General features: G+C 41.1%; 1 protein-coding gene across 1 annotated transcript; it reads right to left on the reverse strand.

The window, feature by feature from the left end:
* Nucleotides 1-4,785: 4,785 nt before the first annotated feature.
* GTF3C6 (general transcription factor IIIC subunit 6) lies at nucleotides 4,786-16,841 on the reverse strand. The gene is made up of 6 exons (XM_080806988.1): nucleotides 16,715-16,841; nucleotides 16,318-16,398; nucleotides 14,731-14,794; nucleotides 14,591-14,635; nucleotides 12,923-13,036; nucleotides 4,786-7,177 (listed from the first exon to the last, which is right to left on the reverse strand). Exons 1-6 carry the CDS (start codon nucleotides 16,769-16,771, stop codon nucleotides 6,897-6,899), a joined length of 642 nt encoding a protein of 213 aa, XP_080663114.1. The 5' UTR covers nucleotides 16,772-16,841; the 3' UTR covers nucleotides 4,786-6,896.
* Between the last annotated feature and the right edge of the window lie 604 nt (nucleotides 16,842-17,445).

Here is a 17,445-nt window from a genome sequence, read left to right on the forward strand (position 1 = left end):
GACCCTGCAATTGCACTACTGGGTATTTCCCCAAAATATACAGATGTAGTGAAAAGAAGGGCCATCTGTACCCCAATGTTCATAGCAGCAATGGCCACGGTCGTCAAACTGTGGAAAGAACCGAGATGCCCTTCAACGGATGAATGGATAAGGAAGATGTGGCCCATATACACTATGGAGTATTATGCCTCCATCAGAAAGGATGAATACCCAACTTTTGTATCAACATGGATGGGACTGGAAGAGATTATGCTGAGTGAAATAAGTCAAGCAGAGAGAGTCAATTATCATATGGTTTCACTTGTTTGTGAGGCATATCAAATAACACGGAGGACATGGCGAGATGGAGAGGAGAAGGGAGTTGAGGGAAATCGGAGGGGGAGATGAACCATGAGAGACTACGGACTCTGAAAAACAATCTGAGGGTTTTGAAGGGGTGGGGGGTGGGAGGATGGGGGAGCCTGGTGGTGGGTATTAAGGAGGGCACGTATTGCATGGAGCACTGGGTGTGGTGCCTAAACAATGAATTCAGTTACACTAAAAAGAAATTAAATTTAAATTTTAAAATTAGGAAATTAGGAAAAAAAATTTAGAAAAAAATTTAGGAAAAAAAATTAAGTCTTCCTATCCATGAGTATGGAGTATCTTTCCATTTAATTCTTTCATTTCTTTTATCAGAGTTTTATTGTTTTTCTCATATAGATCTTGCATGTATTTTGTTAATACCTAATTTTTTTTATCTTGCTAATATAAATAGTAGTGCTAATATAAATAGTTATGTTTTAAATTTCCAATTCCCTTTGTTCATTGCTGGTATATAGGAATGCAATTGCCTTGTGTGTATTTAACTTCTATCCTGCCTCTCTGCTACAATTGCTAATTAGTTCCAGGAGTTTTTGGTTTTGTTTTGGGGGTTTTTTGGTAAATGCTTTCACATTTCTACATAGATGATCATGTCATCTGGAGCAAACTATTTTATTTCCTCCCCAATCTGTATGCTTTTAGTTCCCTCTCTTGTTGGATTGCATTAACTAGGACTTTTCAGTGCAATGTTAAAAAAGCAGTGGTGAGAGGGGACATTCTTGCCTTTTTCCTGATCTCAACAGGAAAGCTTCAAGTTTCTTACCATTAATATGATGTTAATTATTAATATGAGGTTTTTTGTAAATAGTCTCTATCAAGTTGAGGAAGTTCTCCTCTTTCATTTCTGATATTAAAAATCTGTCTCTTGGACGCCTGGGTGGCTCAGTTGGTTAAGCGGCTGCCTTGGGCTCAGGTCATGATCCCAGGGTCTTGGGATCGAGTCCCACATCGGGCTCCTTGCTCGGCGGGGAGCCTGCTTCTCCCTCTGCCTCTGCCTGCCTCTCTGTCTGCCTGTGCTCACTCTCTCTGACAAATGAATAAATAAAATCTTTAAAAAAAAAAAATCTGTCTCTTTTTAATTAGTTAGCCAGGCTTGAGTCTTAGCAATTTTATTGATTTTTTCAAAGAATCAGCTTTTGGTTTCTTTTCTTTTCTCAATTGTTTTCCTGTTTCCAATTTCATTGACTTCTAATTTTTATTACTTCTTTCTTCTGCCTACTTTGGATTTAATTAGCTTTTTTTTCTAATTTCCTAACATGGAAGCTTACACGATTGATTTTAGATCTTTCTTCTTTTCTAATATATGCATTTCATGCTATACATTTCCCTTTAAATGTAGCTTTCACTGTATCCCACAACTTTTGACAAGTGGTGTTTTCATTTAGTTCAAAATATTTTAAAATTTCTTTTGAGACGGGACACCTGGGTGGCTCAGTTGGTTAAGCAGCTGCCTTCGGCTCAGGTCATGATCCCAGCGTCCTGGGATCGAGTCCCACATCGGGCTCCTTGCCCCGCAGGGAGCCTGCTTCTCCCTCTGCCACTCTGTCTGCCTATGCTCGCTCGTGCTCTCTCTCTCTCTGACAAATAAATAAATAAAATCTTTTTTAAAAAAAATTTCTTTTGAGAGTTCTTGCACTGTTACTTAGAAGTGTGTTGATTAATCTCAGAATATTTTGGAATTTTCCAGCTCTGTTACTGATTTCTAGTTTAGTTTCATTGTGGTTTGAGAGTAGACATTGTATTATTTCTATTCTCTTAAATTTGATAAGGTCTTTTTTGTCCCTAAATATAAATCTATTTTGATGAATGTTTATGAGAGCTTAAGAAGAATGTATATTCTATTGCTGTATGAAGTAGGCTATGGATGTCCCATATGTCCAGTTGACTGATAGAGTTGCTGAGTTCAACCATGTCCTTGTTGATTTTCTGGCCTACCTGATCTGCCCATTTCTGATAGAGTTGCTGAAATCTCCAACTATTAGTGGACTCATCTGTATCTCCTTGAAGTTCTATCAGTTTTTGCCTCATGTATTTTTTTTAATATTTTATTTATTTATTTGACTGACAGAGATCACAAGTAGGCAGAGGCAGGCAGAGACAGAAGGGAGGAAGCAGGCTCCCTGCTGAGCAGAAAGCCTGATGTGGGGCTCGATCCCAGGACCCTGAGATCATGAGCTGAGCTGAAGGCAGAGGCTTAACCCACTGAACCACCCAGGCGCCCCTTGCCTCATGTATTTTGACACTCTTATTGTTAGACACACACGTTAATGATTGTTATGTCTTCTTGGAGAATTGACCACCTTATCAATACGTAATGCCCCTCTTTATCCCTGGTAACTTTCCTTGATCTGAAGTTGGCTCTGTCTGAATTAATACAGCTACTCCTACTTTGTTTGGATTAGTGTTAGAATGATATTGTTCTCCATTGTTTTAAATCTTTGTGTCTTTGTATATAGTGTAGGTTTCATGTTGACAATATTTAGTTGGGTCTTGTCTCTTGATCTACTCTAATAATCTCTGTTTTAGTTAGTGCATTTAGAGCACTGCAATTCAAAATTATTGCTGATATAGTAGGATTTATATCTATCATATATATTAGTTTTCTATTTGTTGCCCTTGTTCTTTGTTGGTATTTTTGTCTTCCATTATTTTTGTCTTTTGTGGGCTTTTAAAATACTTTATTTTTAAATTTTTAAAAGATTTTATTTATCTATGTATCTATCTATTTAATTTATTTATTTTAGAGAGACTGAGAGAGAGTGGTAGGGGGAGGAGCACCAACAGGACAAGCAGACTCCTTGCCAAGCATGGAGTCCAGTGGGGGGCTGAATCCCATGACCCTGAAGGACACAGGAGTGTAAGAATCAGAGATGTGATGACAGAAGCAGGTGAGAGAGAGAGATTTGAAGATGTTACACTGGGACCTCACACCAAGGAATTCTAGTAGCTGGAAAAGATAAGAAAATGGATTCTCCCCTGGAGTCTCCACAAGGAATGCAACCCTATCAACATCTTGATTTTAACCCCATAAAACTTAATCTTGGAAGCTGACTTCCAGAGCGATAATAAATTTAATGCGTCTTAAGCCACTGAATTTGTGATAATTTGTTACAGCAGCAATAGCAAACTAATACTGTGCTCGCTTCGGCAGCACATATAATAGCAAACTAATACAATCACCAAATGGGAGCATGGAATATGAATAGAAAATAAGGGTTTATAAAGACATGACAGTGAAAGAACTCTTATGTTGGATCTGAGAAAACTAGGACTTTGCTATCTCAACGTCTTTATTCAAGATATGCAAGTATGGCTACATTAAACCCAAAACAAAGTACCAGTTGTCCCTCCCACCCCCCTAAAATGAAAAAAAAAAAAAAAAGATTTTATTCATTTACTCATGTGAGAGAGAGAGAGAGGGAGTAAGAGAGCCAGAGGCAGAAGCAGGCTCCCCATGGAACTGGGAGCCCAACATGGGACTTGATCCCAGGACCCTGGAATTATGACCTGAGCCAGCCAGTTGCCCAAAAGAAAATTTTAAAAGAAAAAATATGCATAGCGGTATCTAGAAACCACATGTTGTCATTAAGAAAGGTGTATATTTACCCTGTATTGAGTCAATAATGTGTACTTCTAGATAATTTTACAAAAAGGGTTCTCTTGGGATCCCTGGGTGGCTCCGCTGGTTAAGCATCTGCCTTCAGCTCAGGTCATGATCCCAGGGTCCTAGGATGAGTTCCACATCAGGCTCCCTGCTCAGTGGGGAGTCTGCTTCTCCCTCTGCCTGCTACTCCCTCTGCTTGTGCTCTTTCTTTCCCTCTCTCTCTAACCAATAAATAAATAAAACTTTAAAACAAACAAACAAACAACAAAACCCTCAGGATTCTCTTATTCCATAAGAATATAATGGTGGAAGTCATAAAAGAGAGACAGCAAACCCATTTTTAGAACCAATGACATTTCTGGAAGAAAATACTATGCATGCCTGACACATTAGGAAGTTTGTGTGGTTTCGGATGGGAACAGAATGAAATGAAAACAGATTCTAAAAAATTATCAGCTGCTACTGAATAGCTAACCACATGATATCATCAAAAATTTCACTCAGCTAGCCATATCTGTCAATAAATATGTTATGATCAACTATGTAGTTCGTAATGAACAAATACCTGGATTTCCTAACACTTCCATAATGGCCTTAAGGAATAATTCCCCACAGCACACCGTAGCAATATAATCCTATTAAATAGAATATCGCTATCATTATTAAATAGAATACCGTTTCAGTGTCAGAAGTAGTACTGTGACAGCTACATGGAGACTGTAGTTCCAAGATTCATTTGTAAGTAATTCTAGTAAGTCAGTAAGGCAGATCAATGGTGAAGAAATTCATTTGTGAAGTTCTAGTCTTACAAAATATTTCATAGTTGAAAAATAAGATTTATTTTACTAAATTCCAAAACATTTATTCTCACTTACAGGTAAGGAACTAAAACACATTATGTTCTCTCCAGAATGTAAGACTTTATTATCCTCTTCAAGTTAGAACTACATCAGTCTAGATCAGTTTCTTTAGCAAGATTACACATCTCAAGAATCTTGCATTCTACTTCCTTATACTTTTCTCTACTTTTCAAAATGGGTAAGGTAGTAATAGGATTAAGTGTGGCTATTACGGAGTGATTCTGACAAGAGACAAGTTATTTCTCGCATGTAAAGGTCGGAGGTAGATAGTTGCAGTGTCTTCTCTGCCCAAATAGGAGCAGTCGTCACAGGTTTGGAAGGACATTCACACTCACAGGACCCAACAGGCCTTATGGGAATGAACCCAGCACCAAACTCACTTAACTTCATAGGAAAGAGCACAGCAGCACAACGCTTGTTTCAACAGGAGGCTCTACTCTGGCCCCCAAGTGTCAGCTCAGGTGTAAGGAGACAAGATCGTTTGGGTGGGTGCAGAAGCCTTGCTGGCTTAGAAACTTCAGCTTCCCAAGAACTAACATCTCTTGAAATAGCCATGAGTGCTGCTTTCAGGAATCCTTGTAATAAGAAACATAGTGTTTGGAGTGCCTGGCTGGCTCAGTCAACAGACCATGCAACTCCTGATCTCAGGGTCATGAGTTCAATCCCCACAATGGGCATGGAGCCTACTTAAAAATACAAACAAACAAAGTCTGTATTTTCCAATGGGCATTTATAGCTGTCATAGTCTTTCAGGCCTAGACACAATTTACCAATAAGGGGTCTTTTTTTTTTTTTTTTTCAGTAGGCTCCATGCCCAGTGTGGAGCCCAACACAGGGCTTAAACTCACGACCCTGAGATCAAGACCTGAGCTGAGATCAAGAGTCAGACACTTAACCAACTAACCCACCCAGGCACCCCAATAGTCATTTTTAATCACAAACAATATTGCCTCACATCACAGTTGACATTCAATTATTACCTTGTCTAGTAGATTTCCAGAGAAACAATGCCAAAGGTAAACTTGAAGCCATTTTACCATGGGAAAACAAGAAAAGATTTATTAATATTTATTCCTGGCAGTCCAGGGCAGCATCACATCAGGATCCAACCTTCTTTCTTGTTGCTCTGCCACTCATGGCTTCTATTTCCAAAGTTTCTTTACAGTTCAAAAGGCCTGCTGAAGCTCTAGGCACCATGTTCCAGCAGAAAAAAAAGAGAAGTTGAACTGGCCGATCTCTCTTTATGCCTTAAAGTTTAAGGAAACTTTCCAGAAGCATCCATCACTTAACACTTATAATTCTTTATCACTGGCCAGAACTTAGTCATACGGCCACATACTTACACATATATGGATATAATATGGATAACCTATATGGATACACACTAATAATTCTCGGATTAGAATTAGGGAAAGAACAGATACTGGGTCAGGTAATTAGCAAGGTGGGTCAGAGATAGGATGAAGCAAAAGAAGCAAGAGACTTACCAGCTTTGAAGAGAAGAGGACCATAAGCCAAAGAATGTAGGCAGCCTCTAGAAGCTGGAAATGGCCCTCAGATGACAGCAAGAAAATGGGACACTGATCCTTCAATGGCAAAGAGTTGGAATCTGCCAACAACTAAATGAACAAGGAAACAGTCTCCCCTACCCCTCAACCTTGAGAAAGGAATGAAGTCCTGCCAACACCTTGATTTTAGCCCAGTCTATGTCAGACAGCTTAATTACAAAACTATATAATAATACACTTGTGTCATTTTAAGCCACTAAGTTTGTAGTAATTTGTGACGGATACAATAAAAAACTTATACACTTACCTTAATAAAACTTCCAATTTAAAGAAATTTAAAGAAGGGTACCTACAGTCATTTATACCAGATTTTTAAAAATTCAATTCATATCTGGTCCTTAACAACTCTGGTATATTAAACTGTGCTACAATCAGAAATGCATGTATAGCCAACAAAACTAGTAATATAGTGAACTGAAAGCTACACGATTATTTTATATAAAAACTCCAAAAAGTTCATTATTAGTTATAATGAGAAACATTTCATCTAGGAGTGATTTCCTAGACAGTATCTTGAGTTTCCATAAAAACATAACCTTCTGTCTCAGAAGAAGGGATATCAATTAGAGGACCAGAATTCTCTACTTCCAAGTTCAGTGATTTCCCCTGTTCATAACTCAGGTTTGAATTATTTTTCGTTGGAATCTCTTGGTCTTCCAACTCCAAAGATTTATCTGAGGCTGGAGTTACGTCGTCATCTTCATTTTCATGCAGAAAGCTACAAATCATGTTGGGTCTATAGGAGAACTCATTGTCCTTGATTTGCAGCCATTCCACACCACCTAGTGAGGGATGGGAGGACAAACCAAGAGAGAAAAATGTAAAAGGAATTTCAGTTACTTACATATATTTCTTTTTATTTTTCTTTCTTTTTAATTTTTTTTTTTTAAGTAGGCTCCATGCCCACCCAGTGTTGGGCCCAATGTGGGGCTTGAACTCAACAATGCTGAGATCAAGACCCAAACTGAGATCAAGGGTCAGACACTCAAACAACTGAGCCACCTAGGCATCCCTCTCTTTAATTTAAATTTTCATCCTATGAATACATGTCAAACTAAAGCCTCAACATAAACCAATGAACATGGTGCCATGACTACTGATAAACAATCACATTATTTCCATCTTACATGGAAACCCTGGAATGCCTATACTGTATGCAACATCAAAATCACTGTAAGTGAAATAAAGTCAGTAATATTGTAGAAGCTATATGGGACTACACTCATGGTGAGCACTTTGTAATGTACATAATTACCAAATCACTATGTTGTACACCTGAAACTAATATTGTGTATCAACCATATTTCAATTAAAAATTTTTAAAAAGATTTTATTTATTCATTAGAAAGAGAGAGCATGAGCAAGAGAGAGCACACAAGCAGGGAGAGGGGGCAACACACAAGCAGGGAGAGGGGCAAAGGGAAAGGGAGAAGCAGACTCCTCAAAGAACAGGGAGCCCAACCTGGGGCTTGATCCCAGAACCCAGAGATGATGACCTGAGCTGAAGGCAGATGCTTAACTGACTGAACCACCCAGGTGCTCCTCCAATTAAAATTTTTTAAAAATAATTGAGACCACAAAAAAAAAAGAAATCACTAAAACTAATCAACTTCAGTTACTATTCAAGACCCTTTTCCTGAGTCCAATTCCTAGCTCACTGAGATAATTTGAGCTCTCACTGCCACCTCATGCCTTACAGAAGTCGTTCACTTCCCTACAATTTTCTCCTCAGTTTCCCTAATAGATGATACTACCCTATCATCTTTCAACTCAACACTCACATGTCATTTTGAGTTGGAACATCCAACTATAAAATAAGACACCTCTCCTAAATAAAAAACCAACCAAACAAACAAACAAAAAAACCTTGAGGGGCGCCTGGGTGGCTCAGTGGGTTAAGCCTCTGCCTTCGGCTCAGGTCATGATCCTGGGGTCCTGGGATCGAGCCCCGCATCCGGCTTTCTGCTCGGTGGGGAACCTGTTTCCCCCTCTCTGTCTGCCTGCCTCTCTGCCTACTTGTGATCTCTCTGTCAAATAAATAAATAAAATCTTAAAAAAAAAATTGTTATCCTTTTCATACTTACAGTCACAGCACTAACCCACACCCATAACTAAGTATTGTTTCAATAATGCTAGTAATTTGGGGGCGCCCAGGTGGATCAGTTGGTTAAGCATCTGACTCCTGGTTTTGGCTCAGATACAATCTCAGGGCTGTGGGATTAAGCCGTGCATCAGGCTCCACACTCAGTGGGGAGTCTGCTTAAGATTCTCTCTCCCTCTCCTTTTCCTTCCTCCCTGCCCCTCCCCTGTGTGCTCTCTCTAAAATAAATAAATCTTAAAAAAAAAAAGAAAATGCTAGTCATTTTTTTCTTTTATCCTATGACCCCTTCAAATATTTTTAATGGATCCTCATTAATTTCTATAGCAAGCCTGAGCTATTTATGTCATCTTCAAAATGCAGTTAGAGGGGCGCCTGGGTGGCTCAGTGGGTTTAGCCTCTACCTTTGGCTCAGGTCATGATCTCAGAGTCCTGGGATCGAGCCCCGCATCTGGCTCTCTGCTCAGCAGGGAACCTGCTTCCCCCCTCTCTCTGCCTGCCTCTCTACTTGTGATCTCTCTTTTTGTCAAATAAATAAATAAAATCTAAAAAAAAAAAAAATGCCATTAGTGATCTCTAAGATACGGCAACTTATCTTTGCCACCCTGTTCACACTTCCCACTGCTCCTATTCCCCACCATAAATCAACTCTTCTGTGACTGTTTGTTGAAACATCTTTACAGCTGATGCCATGTCTTCTCATGTTATTAACATAAAGTATCCTTCTATCAAAAGTTGATTAGTCCTTTTCTCTCTAGTCAACTTCAACTATTCTCTCATTGGTTTCCCCTGCAATAGCATCATTCCCCTAGTCACCAAGTTCAAAACCTTGAAGCCATCAAGCCTATTCTGATATTTATCATGATACATGGCACATTCCAGATACTTAGATTGAATGAAATGGGTGTTGAGTCACATTCATACATGTGTTTCAATGTGATTTACTTTAGAATGCGAATTCCCAGAACGTGAGGACCTCATCTCCTTCTATTTTGTTCTGCCTGCAGCATGTTGCCGTGGTTGGTCGCCAGCCTCCAAGTTGGCCCCCAAAGGTCTTCACTTTCGTGGTATTCCTGCCCCTGTGTCACCTCTTCCCATAATGAACAGGACATGGCAGAAATGACAGAATGTGACTTGTAAGGCTGGTTCATAAAACATACTGTGGCTTCTACCTTGTTCTCTTCACTTGATCTGGAAGAAGCCAGCTGCCATTTCAGGAAGGCCCTCGAACAGTACTGTGGGGAGGCAAGGAATGGAGGCCTCCTGCTAAAAGCTGGCACAAACCATGAGAGGGAGCCGTCTTCTATTTAGATTTTCAGGTCACTACAACCCAGCCAACATACTGACTGCAACATCAAGAGGGACATAGAGCCAGAACTGCCTGGCTAAGCTGATCCCCAAATTCCTCATTCACGGAAACTGTGGAAAATATTTTTGTTGTTTTTTAAACCGTTAAGTTTAGAGGTAATTTACCATGCAGCAATACATACCCAATACAGCCTTGACTGGCTGGCTAACTAATTTATGTAATTAAACAAAATACCATTATCTTGCCAAAGGCCTATTAGATTATTAAAGACTGCAGAAAAGGAAATTCTACAACTTTCTTCTCTAAAAAAGAATAAATAGGGTGCCTGGGTGGCTCAGTGGGTTAAAGCCTCTGCCTTCGGCTCAGGTCATGATCCCAGGGTCCTGGGATCGAACCCCACATCGGGTTCTCCACTCAGCGGGGAGCCTACTTCCCCCTCTCTCTGCCTGCCACTCCGCCTACTTGTGATCTCTGTCTGTCAAATAAATAAATAAAATCTTTAAAAAAAAAAGAATAAAAAATTAAAAAGAATAAATAATAGCTAATCTATCTGATACGTAACTACCTTTCAAAATCTTTCTAGAATTTCAAGTACCTCTTTCTTCCTGTTCTTTTCACAGTGTTAAAAAGGAGGATAGTTTTGGGACATACATGTTAGGAACAAAGTTTTTTTATGTACTTATGTGTAATTGGTATAATTAATTTCTACATGATTAATGTACTCTCAAATGTTAATTCCTTAAAATAGAATAAACCAAGCCATAAATATTCACCACTATAGTCCTGTTTATACTAGAGTCCGAAATATGTCTGAACAATGAAGTTTTTTTTTTCTTTTCTCAAATTATGTGAGTTTTTAAAAACTGAAGTATAGGGGAGCCTGGGCAGCTCAGTGGGTTAAGCCTCTGCCTTCAGCTCAGGTCACGGTCTCAGGGTCCTGGAATCAAGCCCCGAATCGGGCTCTCTGCTCAGTGGGGAGCCTGCTTCCTCCTCTCTCTCTCTGCCTGCCTCTCTGCCTATTTGTGATCTCTCTCTCTCTGTCAAATAAATAAATAAAATCTTTAAAAAAAAAAAAAAAAAACAAAAAATTGAAGTATAGTTGAGGGGCACCTGAGTGGCTCAGTCGGTGAAGTGTCTGACTTTGGGTCAGGTCATCGTCTCTAGGGGCTGGGCTCAAGTCCCATGTCAGGCTCCCCACTCAGTGGGGAGTCTGCTTCCCCTCTTCTCCTATCTTTGCCCCTCCCCCTGCTCATCCTCTCTCTCAAATGAATAAATAAAATCTTTAAAAAAAATTGAGGGTGGGGGCGCCTGGGTGGCTCAGTGGTTTAAGCCGCTGCCTTCGGCTCAGGTCATGATCTCAGGGTCCTGGGATCGAGTCCCACATCGGGCTCTCTGCTTGGCGGGGAGCCTGCTTCCCTCTCTCACTCTCTCTGCCTGCCTCTCTGCCTGCTTGTGATCTCTCTCTCTCTGTCAAATAAAATAAATAAAATCTTAAAAAAAAAAAAAAAAAAAAAAAAAATTGAGGGTGCCTGGGTGGCTCAGTCGGTTAAGTGTCTGCCTTCAGTTCAGGTCATCCATGACCGCAGGTCCTGGGATCGAGTCCCACATTAGGCTCCCTGCTCAGCGGGGAGCCTGCTTCTCCCTCTGCCTGCTGCTCCCCCCTGCTTGTACTCTGTCTGTCAAATACATAAATAAAATATTTAAATAAATAAATAAAAATTTAAAAATTTTTAAAAATTGAAGTAGAGTTGACATACAATGTGATATTAGTTTCAGGTGTACAATACAGTGATCTGAAAAGTCTATAAATTACTCTATGCTCACCACATGTGTAGCTACCATCTGTCACTACCCAACACTGTTACAATACCACTGACTGTATTCCCCATGCTGTACCTTTAACGCCCATGACCTACTCATGTATAACTGGAAGCCCGTATCTCTCACTCCTCTTCAACCATTTTGTCCATCCCACCGCTCTCCCCGGCTCTGGCAGCCACCAGTCTGTTCTCTGTATTTATGGGTCTGTTTCTGATTTTTGTTTATTCGTTTGTTTTTCTTATAATCCACATATAAGTGAAATCATGTCTTTCTCTTATTTCACTTAGGAGCAATGAGCTTTTAAACTATCAAGTGATTATCTGTTTATCTCCACAAACATGTGCGTGCTATGACTGCAAGAAGCACGAGACTAAGGTCTCCACTTCGGGGTGACCAGCAACCGGAGAAGCCTCAGTGGATGCATGTTAAGAATGAAACTCAGGGGGCGCCTGGGTGGCTCAGTGGGTTAAGCCTCTGCCTTCGGCTCAGGTCATGATCTCAGGGTCCTGGGATTGAGCCCCACATTGGGCTCTCTGCTCAGCAGGAAGCCTGCCTCCCCACCTCTCCCTCTGCCTGCCTCTCTGCCTACTTGTGATCTCTGTCTGTCAAGTAAATAAATAAAGTCTTAAAAAAAAAAAAGAACGAAACTCAGGTCCAACAACTGTGGTTTTACAGTCCCTCCCTAACATATAAAGCCAGCTTCTCCCAGTTATTAGCTTCCTGGGGAAGGCTGCCACACTGCCACAAGTTTCTAGGAGATCCTCTGGGGTTTCACCTTGAGAATAGAGATTCTATCATCTCCACTTACAAAGAACTCTTAATCATGGCAGCTGGGGCGGGGGGGGGGGTGGTAGTGGTAGCTGCTAAATTCCCTAGGGGTTGGAAATCTATCAAGTTTCTTGACAAACTCCTCATGATTATTTCCAGTGCAAAGGAGATAAGAAATTTCTTACATGTCTCCAGTGCCCTTTGCTACATTAAAGTTCAAATGAATTTTTTTTATTTTATCTTTTTTTTTTTTAGTAGGCTCCATGCCCAGAGCAGAGCCCAACATGGGACTCAAACTCAGCCATGAGATTAAGACCTGAGCTGAGATCAAGAGTCAGAAGCTCAAATGACTGAGCCACCCAAATGCCCCTACAGTTCAAATGAATTTTAAATCTATATCTGGTACTTTTCAGGGAGCACTCTTGATTTCCATAAAACATAGTTGTTACTACAATGTATGTCCTGGCAGCAATGTGTCATTGTCAAAGCCAACAGTAAATCACCAACTTTCAGAGAACTAAGTGAACTAACCTATGTTTTCTTCTCCTTCCTTCTTTTCTGTCAAAAGAGTTCTTGTCATGCTGAGTTTCTTCATTGTATGGCATTTATATTTCAGCACTGTTTTATCACTGCCTTCTGTATCACCTAGAACATAAAATGAACTCAATTATTTTACTGTTGATGCCACCAAACAATCACGTTAAGCCTCAGTAATTCCAGTTAAAGGGTCAGACTAAACTACTTCCCGGTGAGACAGTGTAGTAAGTTCAAAATTTAACTCATCCTTCCTGCTCCTAGTAAAGAGAAATGACAGATAAAATACGTAACAACTGAAGGCACAACTAGACCCCAAAACATCTCCAGAGGACCAAAACACAAAGCTGTGTGCAAAGTTAAACCTATCAGCCTGCTAGGCTCCAGCCGTGAAGCAGGAAGTGGGACCAGGAATGTGGCTAAAGATCATGAAGTCTCAGATTCTACCACTCAAAATGAAGCACCAAAGTCAGATTTACTACTTGAAGCCAGACTGGCGTGAGGACGTTCTCAACATGAAAGAAGACTGAGAGAAAACCTGTTGCCCGGGGTTATAGCTTTACAGGAAACTGTGGGCACTGGCAGGAGAGAGGATAAGGCTCTGAGCTGCAGGTGTGAAGCACACTGCAAACTTCCACACGCTGCCATAGGTCACTGACACTACACTTCAGAAAGGATCCTAGCACTACCTATTAGGTTGAACCACATGAAGCTGTCCATATTCAGTTCAAATGGGTCACTTCATATGGTTAAACCTAATACACACTTAGAAATGGAAATAATTCCATTTCTAAGTGTATTATCTACTTAGAAATACTAAGTGTATTTCTAAGTGTATTATCTTAGGGTCATTTTTGCGTCCATGCACAAGGAGACACAAAATACTCATGGCAGCATTTCTGCAGTGAGTTAATAACTGTAGTTCAGATCACAGGCTCTGGACCACACCCCCTGGGTTCAATCCCGGCTCTGTTTCTCACTTTGTGTATGACCTTGGGAATGTTATTTACCTCTCAGTGCTTCAGTTTCTTCAAATATAAAATGAACAACCATGGTATCTACCTCACAGACTTGTGATGAAGATTAAATGAGTTAATACATGTAGCATTTAGAACAATGCCTGACATATAGTAGGCATTCAATAAATTTTCATAGTAATTAGTAATTACTGGTAAAAATGGAAGCCATCAGCACATCTCGTAACTGAAGAATACACTGTGGTATGGTCACAAATAGAATACTTAGCAACAGGGAAAACAATTATACATCCCAATTGTATAAATCTCAAAACCTACCTGTACCTGAAAAAATATATACAATGATACATATAATATGCTGTAATTTGTATCAAGTTTGAAAATACACAAAAAAATGCTACTACTGTTTGTGGATATATATCTATGTAATACAAAATCAGGTAAAGAAAGAAAAACATCAAATTCAGGAGAGTGATTATCAAGACAGAGGAAGGGCGTATGCTTAGAGAGGGTATACACAAGGCTTCAAATGTATCTGGAATGTATTTTAACTACCTGGCAAAATGGCAGAATTTGATATAGTTAGACAATGGGCACATGAGATGTTTAACCTAAATATTTACTGTACAAAAGTAAGCTTGCAGTATTTCATAGTAACAAGATTTGAGTCAGCAATGCACACACTTACCATGCTCAACATTTTCTTCAAATATAACACAGGTCCCAAGAGTGTCTGCAGAAAAGTTGAAGGCAATTTGTTGAGAAATAAGAATAAGTTTCTCTGAAAAGCATATAAAAAAAGGAGTTTCATCTGTGACAGCCTCCTACCTTCATACTCTCCAGCAAAGACATAGCTGTCCACTTGCAGAATGGGCCTCTCAGTGTCAATTCCCTGCAACAGAATACAGGATCATTAAAAAATCATCATTAGAAAAAGACTTGCAGGGGCGCCTGGGTGGCTCAGTGGGTTAAAGCCGCTGCCTTTGGCTCAGGTCATGATCCCGGCGTCCTGGGATCAAGCCCCGCATCGGGCTCTCTGCTCGGCGGGGAGCCTGCTTCCTCCCTTCTCTCTCTGCCTGCCTCTCTGCCTACTTGTGATCTGTCTGTCAAATAAATAAATAAAATCTTTAAAAAAAAGAAAAAGAAAAAGAAAAAGACTTGCAGGCGTGCCTGGGTTTTCAGTGGGTTAAGCATATCCAACTCTTGATTTTGGTCCAGGGTGGGTCATGAGATCCAGTCCCACCTGGAGCTCTTTGCTGGGCATGGAGTCTGCTTAGGATCCTCCCTCCCCCTTTCCTTCTGCTTCTCCCTCTCCCTCTATAAAAAACAAAAAAAAATCCTTGAGAGGTTGGGTGCAATGGGTGAAGGTAATCAAAAGATACAAACTTTCAGTTATAAAATAAATAAGTCCTGGGGATGTAATGTGCAGCATTACTCTACTTAATAATACCACAGTGTACACTTAAAAGTTGCTAAGAGAGTAACATCTTAAAAGTTATTACAACACGGTGCCTGGCGAGCTGTCTGTAGCGAGCAACTCTTGATCTTAGGGTTGTGAGTTCAAGTCCCATGTTGGGCACAGAGCTTACTTAATTGAAAAAAAAAATACTTATTACAAAAAAAAAAGTAAATGGATATTAGCTAGACTTACTGTGATGATTGTTTCCTAGTACATACAATTATTAAATCATTATGTTGCACACCTGAAATATAATGTTATATGTCAATTACATATCAATTAAAACCAAAAAACAAAGAGCCTTGCTACCAAGGAGAGTGATCTCCAAAACTGGGGAACCTCAGGAGTTTGTCCTAGCAAGTGCAAGGTAAGCTAAAAATGCTCTGATCTCTGCAGTTACAATCTGAAGAATGCTGCATTCAAGGGCAAGCAGCAAGCTGTATTTCAATCAACATCCTCTTCAAGTTAAGGTAAGAACAGAAAAAGCTTTGACAACAGTTGCTCAAAGATTTTTATGTACAGTGATAAAAAGATGGTAACATGACACCACAGCTCAAGTCAACAGCAGCAGAGTGTGAGGTCTTGAAAGTCTTTTCTTAGGTTGCCTCCCTTCTCCAGTTAATCTCTGCATGCACATCGGAAGAGCCTGTCTTCATTGTTTTCTCTCCCCGCTCACTCTCTACAACAATGTATTTTTTTTCGAAATATACTGGTTAATAACAAAACGCTTCCTCCTCTAAATCTTTAACTCTCCCCAGGCACACATTCAGACACTCAAGCCGACTATGGCATTTTCTCCCATTTGCTCCCATAGTCCCTCTGTGCTTCTCTATGATTGCCCTTAGCATCCAGTGCTTTGTCACGAGGAATAGATCTTTGGGGATACGTGTTTCACTGTTCATTCTTGTTTAAATGTAAGAAAATCTACGGAAATCCCCCAATGCTATTAGACTCACCAAAATCTTGCATTTATTTTCACATTTTGATAGAAACTCTGAATCAATAATTCCCGACAACTCCACCAGAACCAACTGCTCCTGGTGGAAGAAAAAGAGGCGTTAACATGCTAGCGCGAGAGTGTGCAGAAAGAGGTGGTTAACAAGCGAAGCCAAAAATCCCCACTGCAGCGATCCCAACCTTGGCGAGCACCAGGTCCTGCTTTCAACAAGAGGAAGCAAGCGACTGCCTAAGGTAACGTCCTCTACTTCCCCATTCTCACTACCGTCTGGCAGCTAGGGCCGAGGCCCGCGCTCCCGGCTCCGCGCGCTCCGGGCTCTCCCTCCCGCCAGCCGCATCCCGACTCCGTGGCCCACAAGCCGCCCCTGCCGCGCAGGCCGCGGTCGCGCCACTCACCGCTTCCTCTTCTTCTTCTTCTCCATCGTCCCGGATCCGCTCCTCGGTCGCCGCCATGATTCCTCACCATTTCGGAACCTCGGAGTCGCTGGCCACGCCCTCCGCGACCGCCATCTTGAGTACGGGCAGGTCGCGCTGCGGCTCGGGCCCCGCAGACAGCTCCTGCCAGAACGCGAGATGGCCGCCCCCGTGCCCACGTGGAGGAGCGCTCCAGGCCTTCTCCTTGTTCCTTTCTTGAGAGAAGGAGCGCGGCTCCGTTGGCGGCCTACTGGGGCAGGCTTGCGACCGAGGACACTCTCAGGCTACCGGCCTGGGGTGGGGGAGAGGGCTGCGGAGGGAGAGAGGGTAAAGAAGGTGCAAGCAAGGAGACACCCATGTGAGAGGGAAATGAAGAGGCCTCGGTTTGGGCCCGACTCAGCATTTCTTAGAAAGAAATTCTTAATATCGTGTGAGCACTTCTCATTTCAAGTTCTCCTTGAGACGAGTTAGGGGCACATTTCAGTATAACACGTAAGGAACGCTTGGGTTTGGGTTTCAGGCCTAGGCAGCCCGAGATCTAAGAGAGGTAAAGAGAGGAGCCCAGCAAATTAAATGCTAATGAATGGCCCCAGGTGCTGTAAGACAAACGTCGTTAGGGGAATTCAGAGGCTTGGGGAATTGGAGTTTTGAACCGAATTTTCTTAAACTCAAGGGTTTCTCTGATTGTGAAATAAATGATCTTCGTATCTGAG

Source organism: Martes martes, assembly GCF_963455335.1.
Source record: "Martes martes genome assembly, chromosome: 6".
In the NCBI taxonomy this organism is placed as follows: Eukaryota; Metazoa; Chordata; class Mammalia; order Carnivora; family Mustelidae; genus Martes; species Martes martes.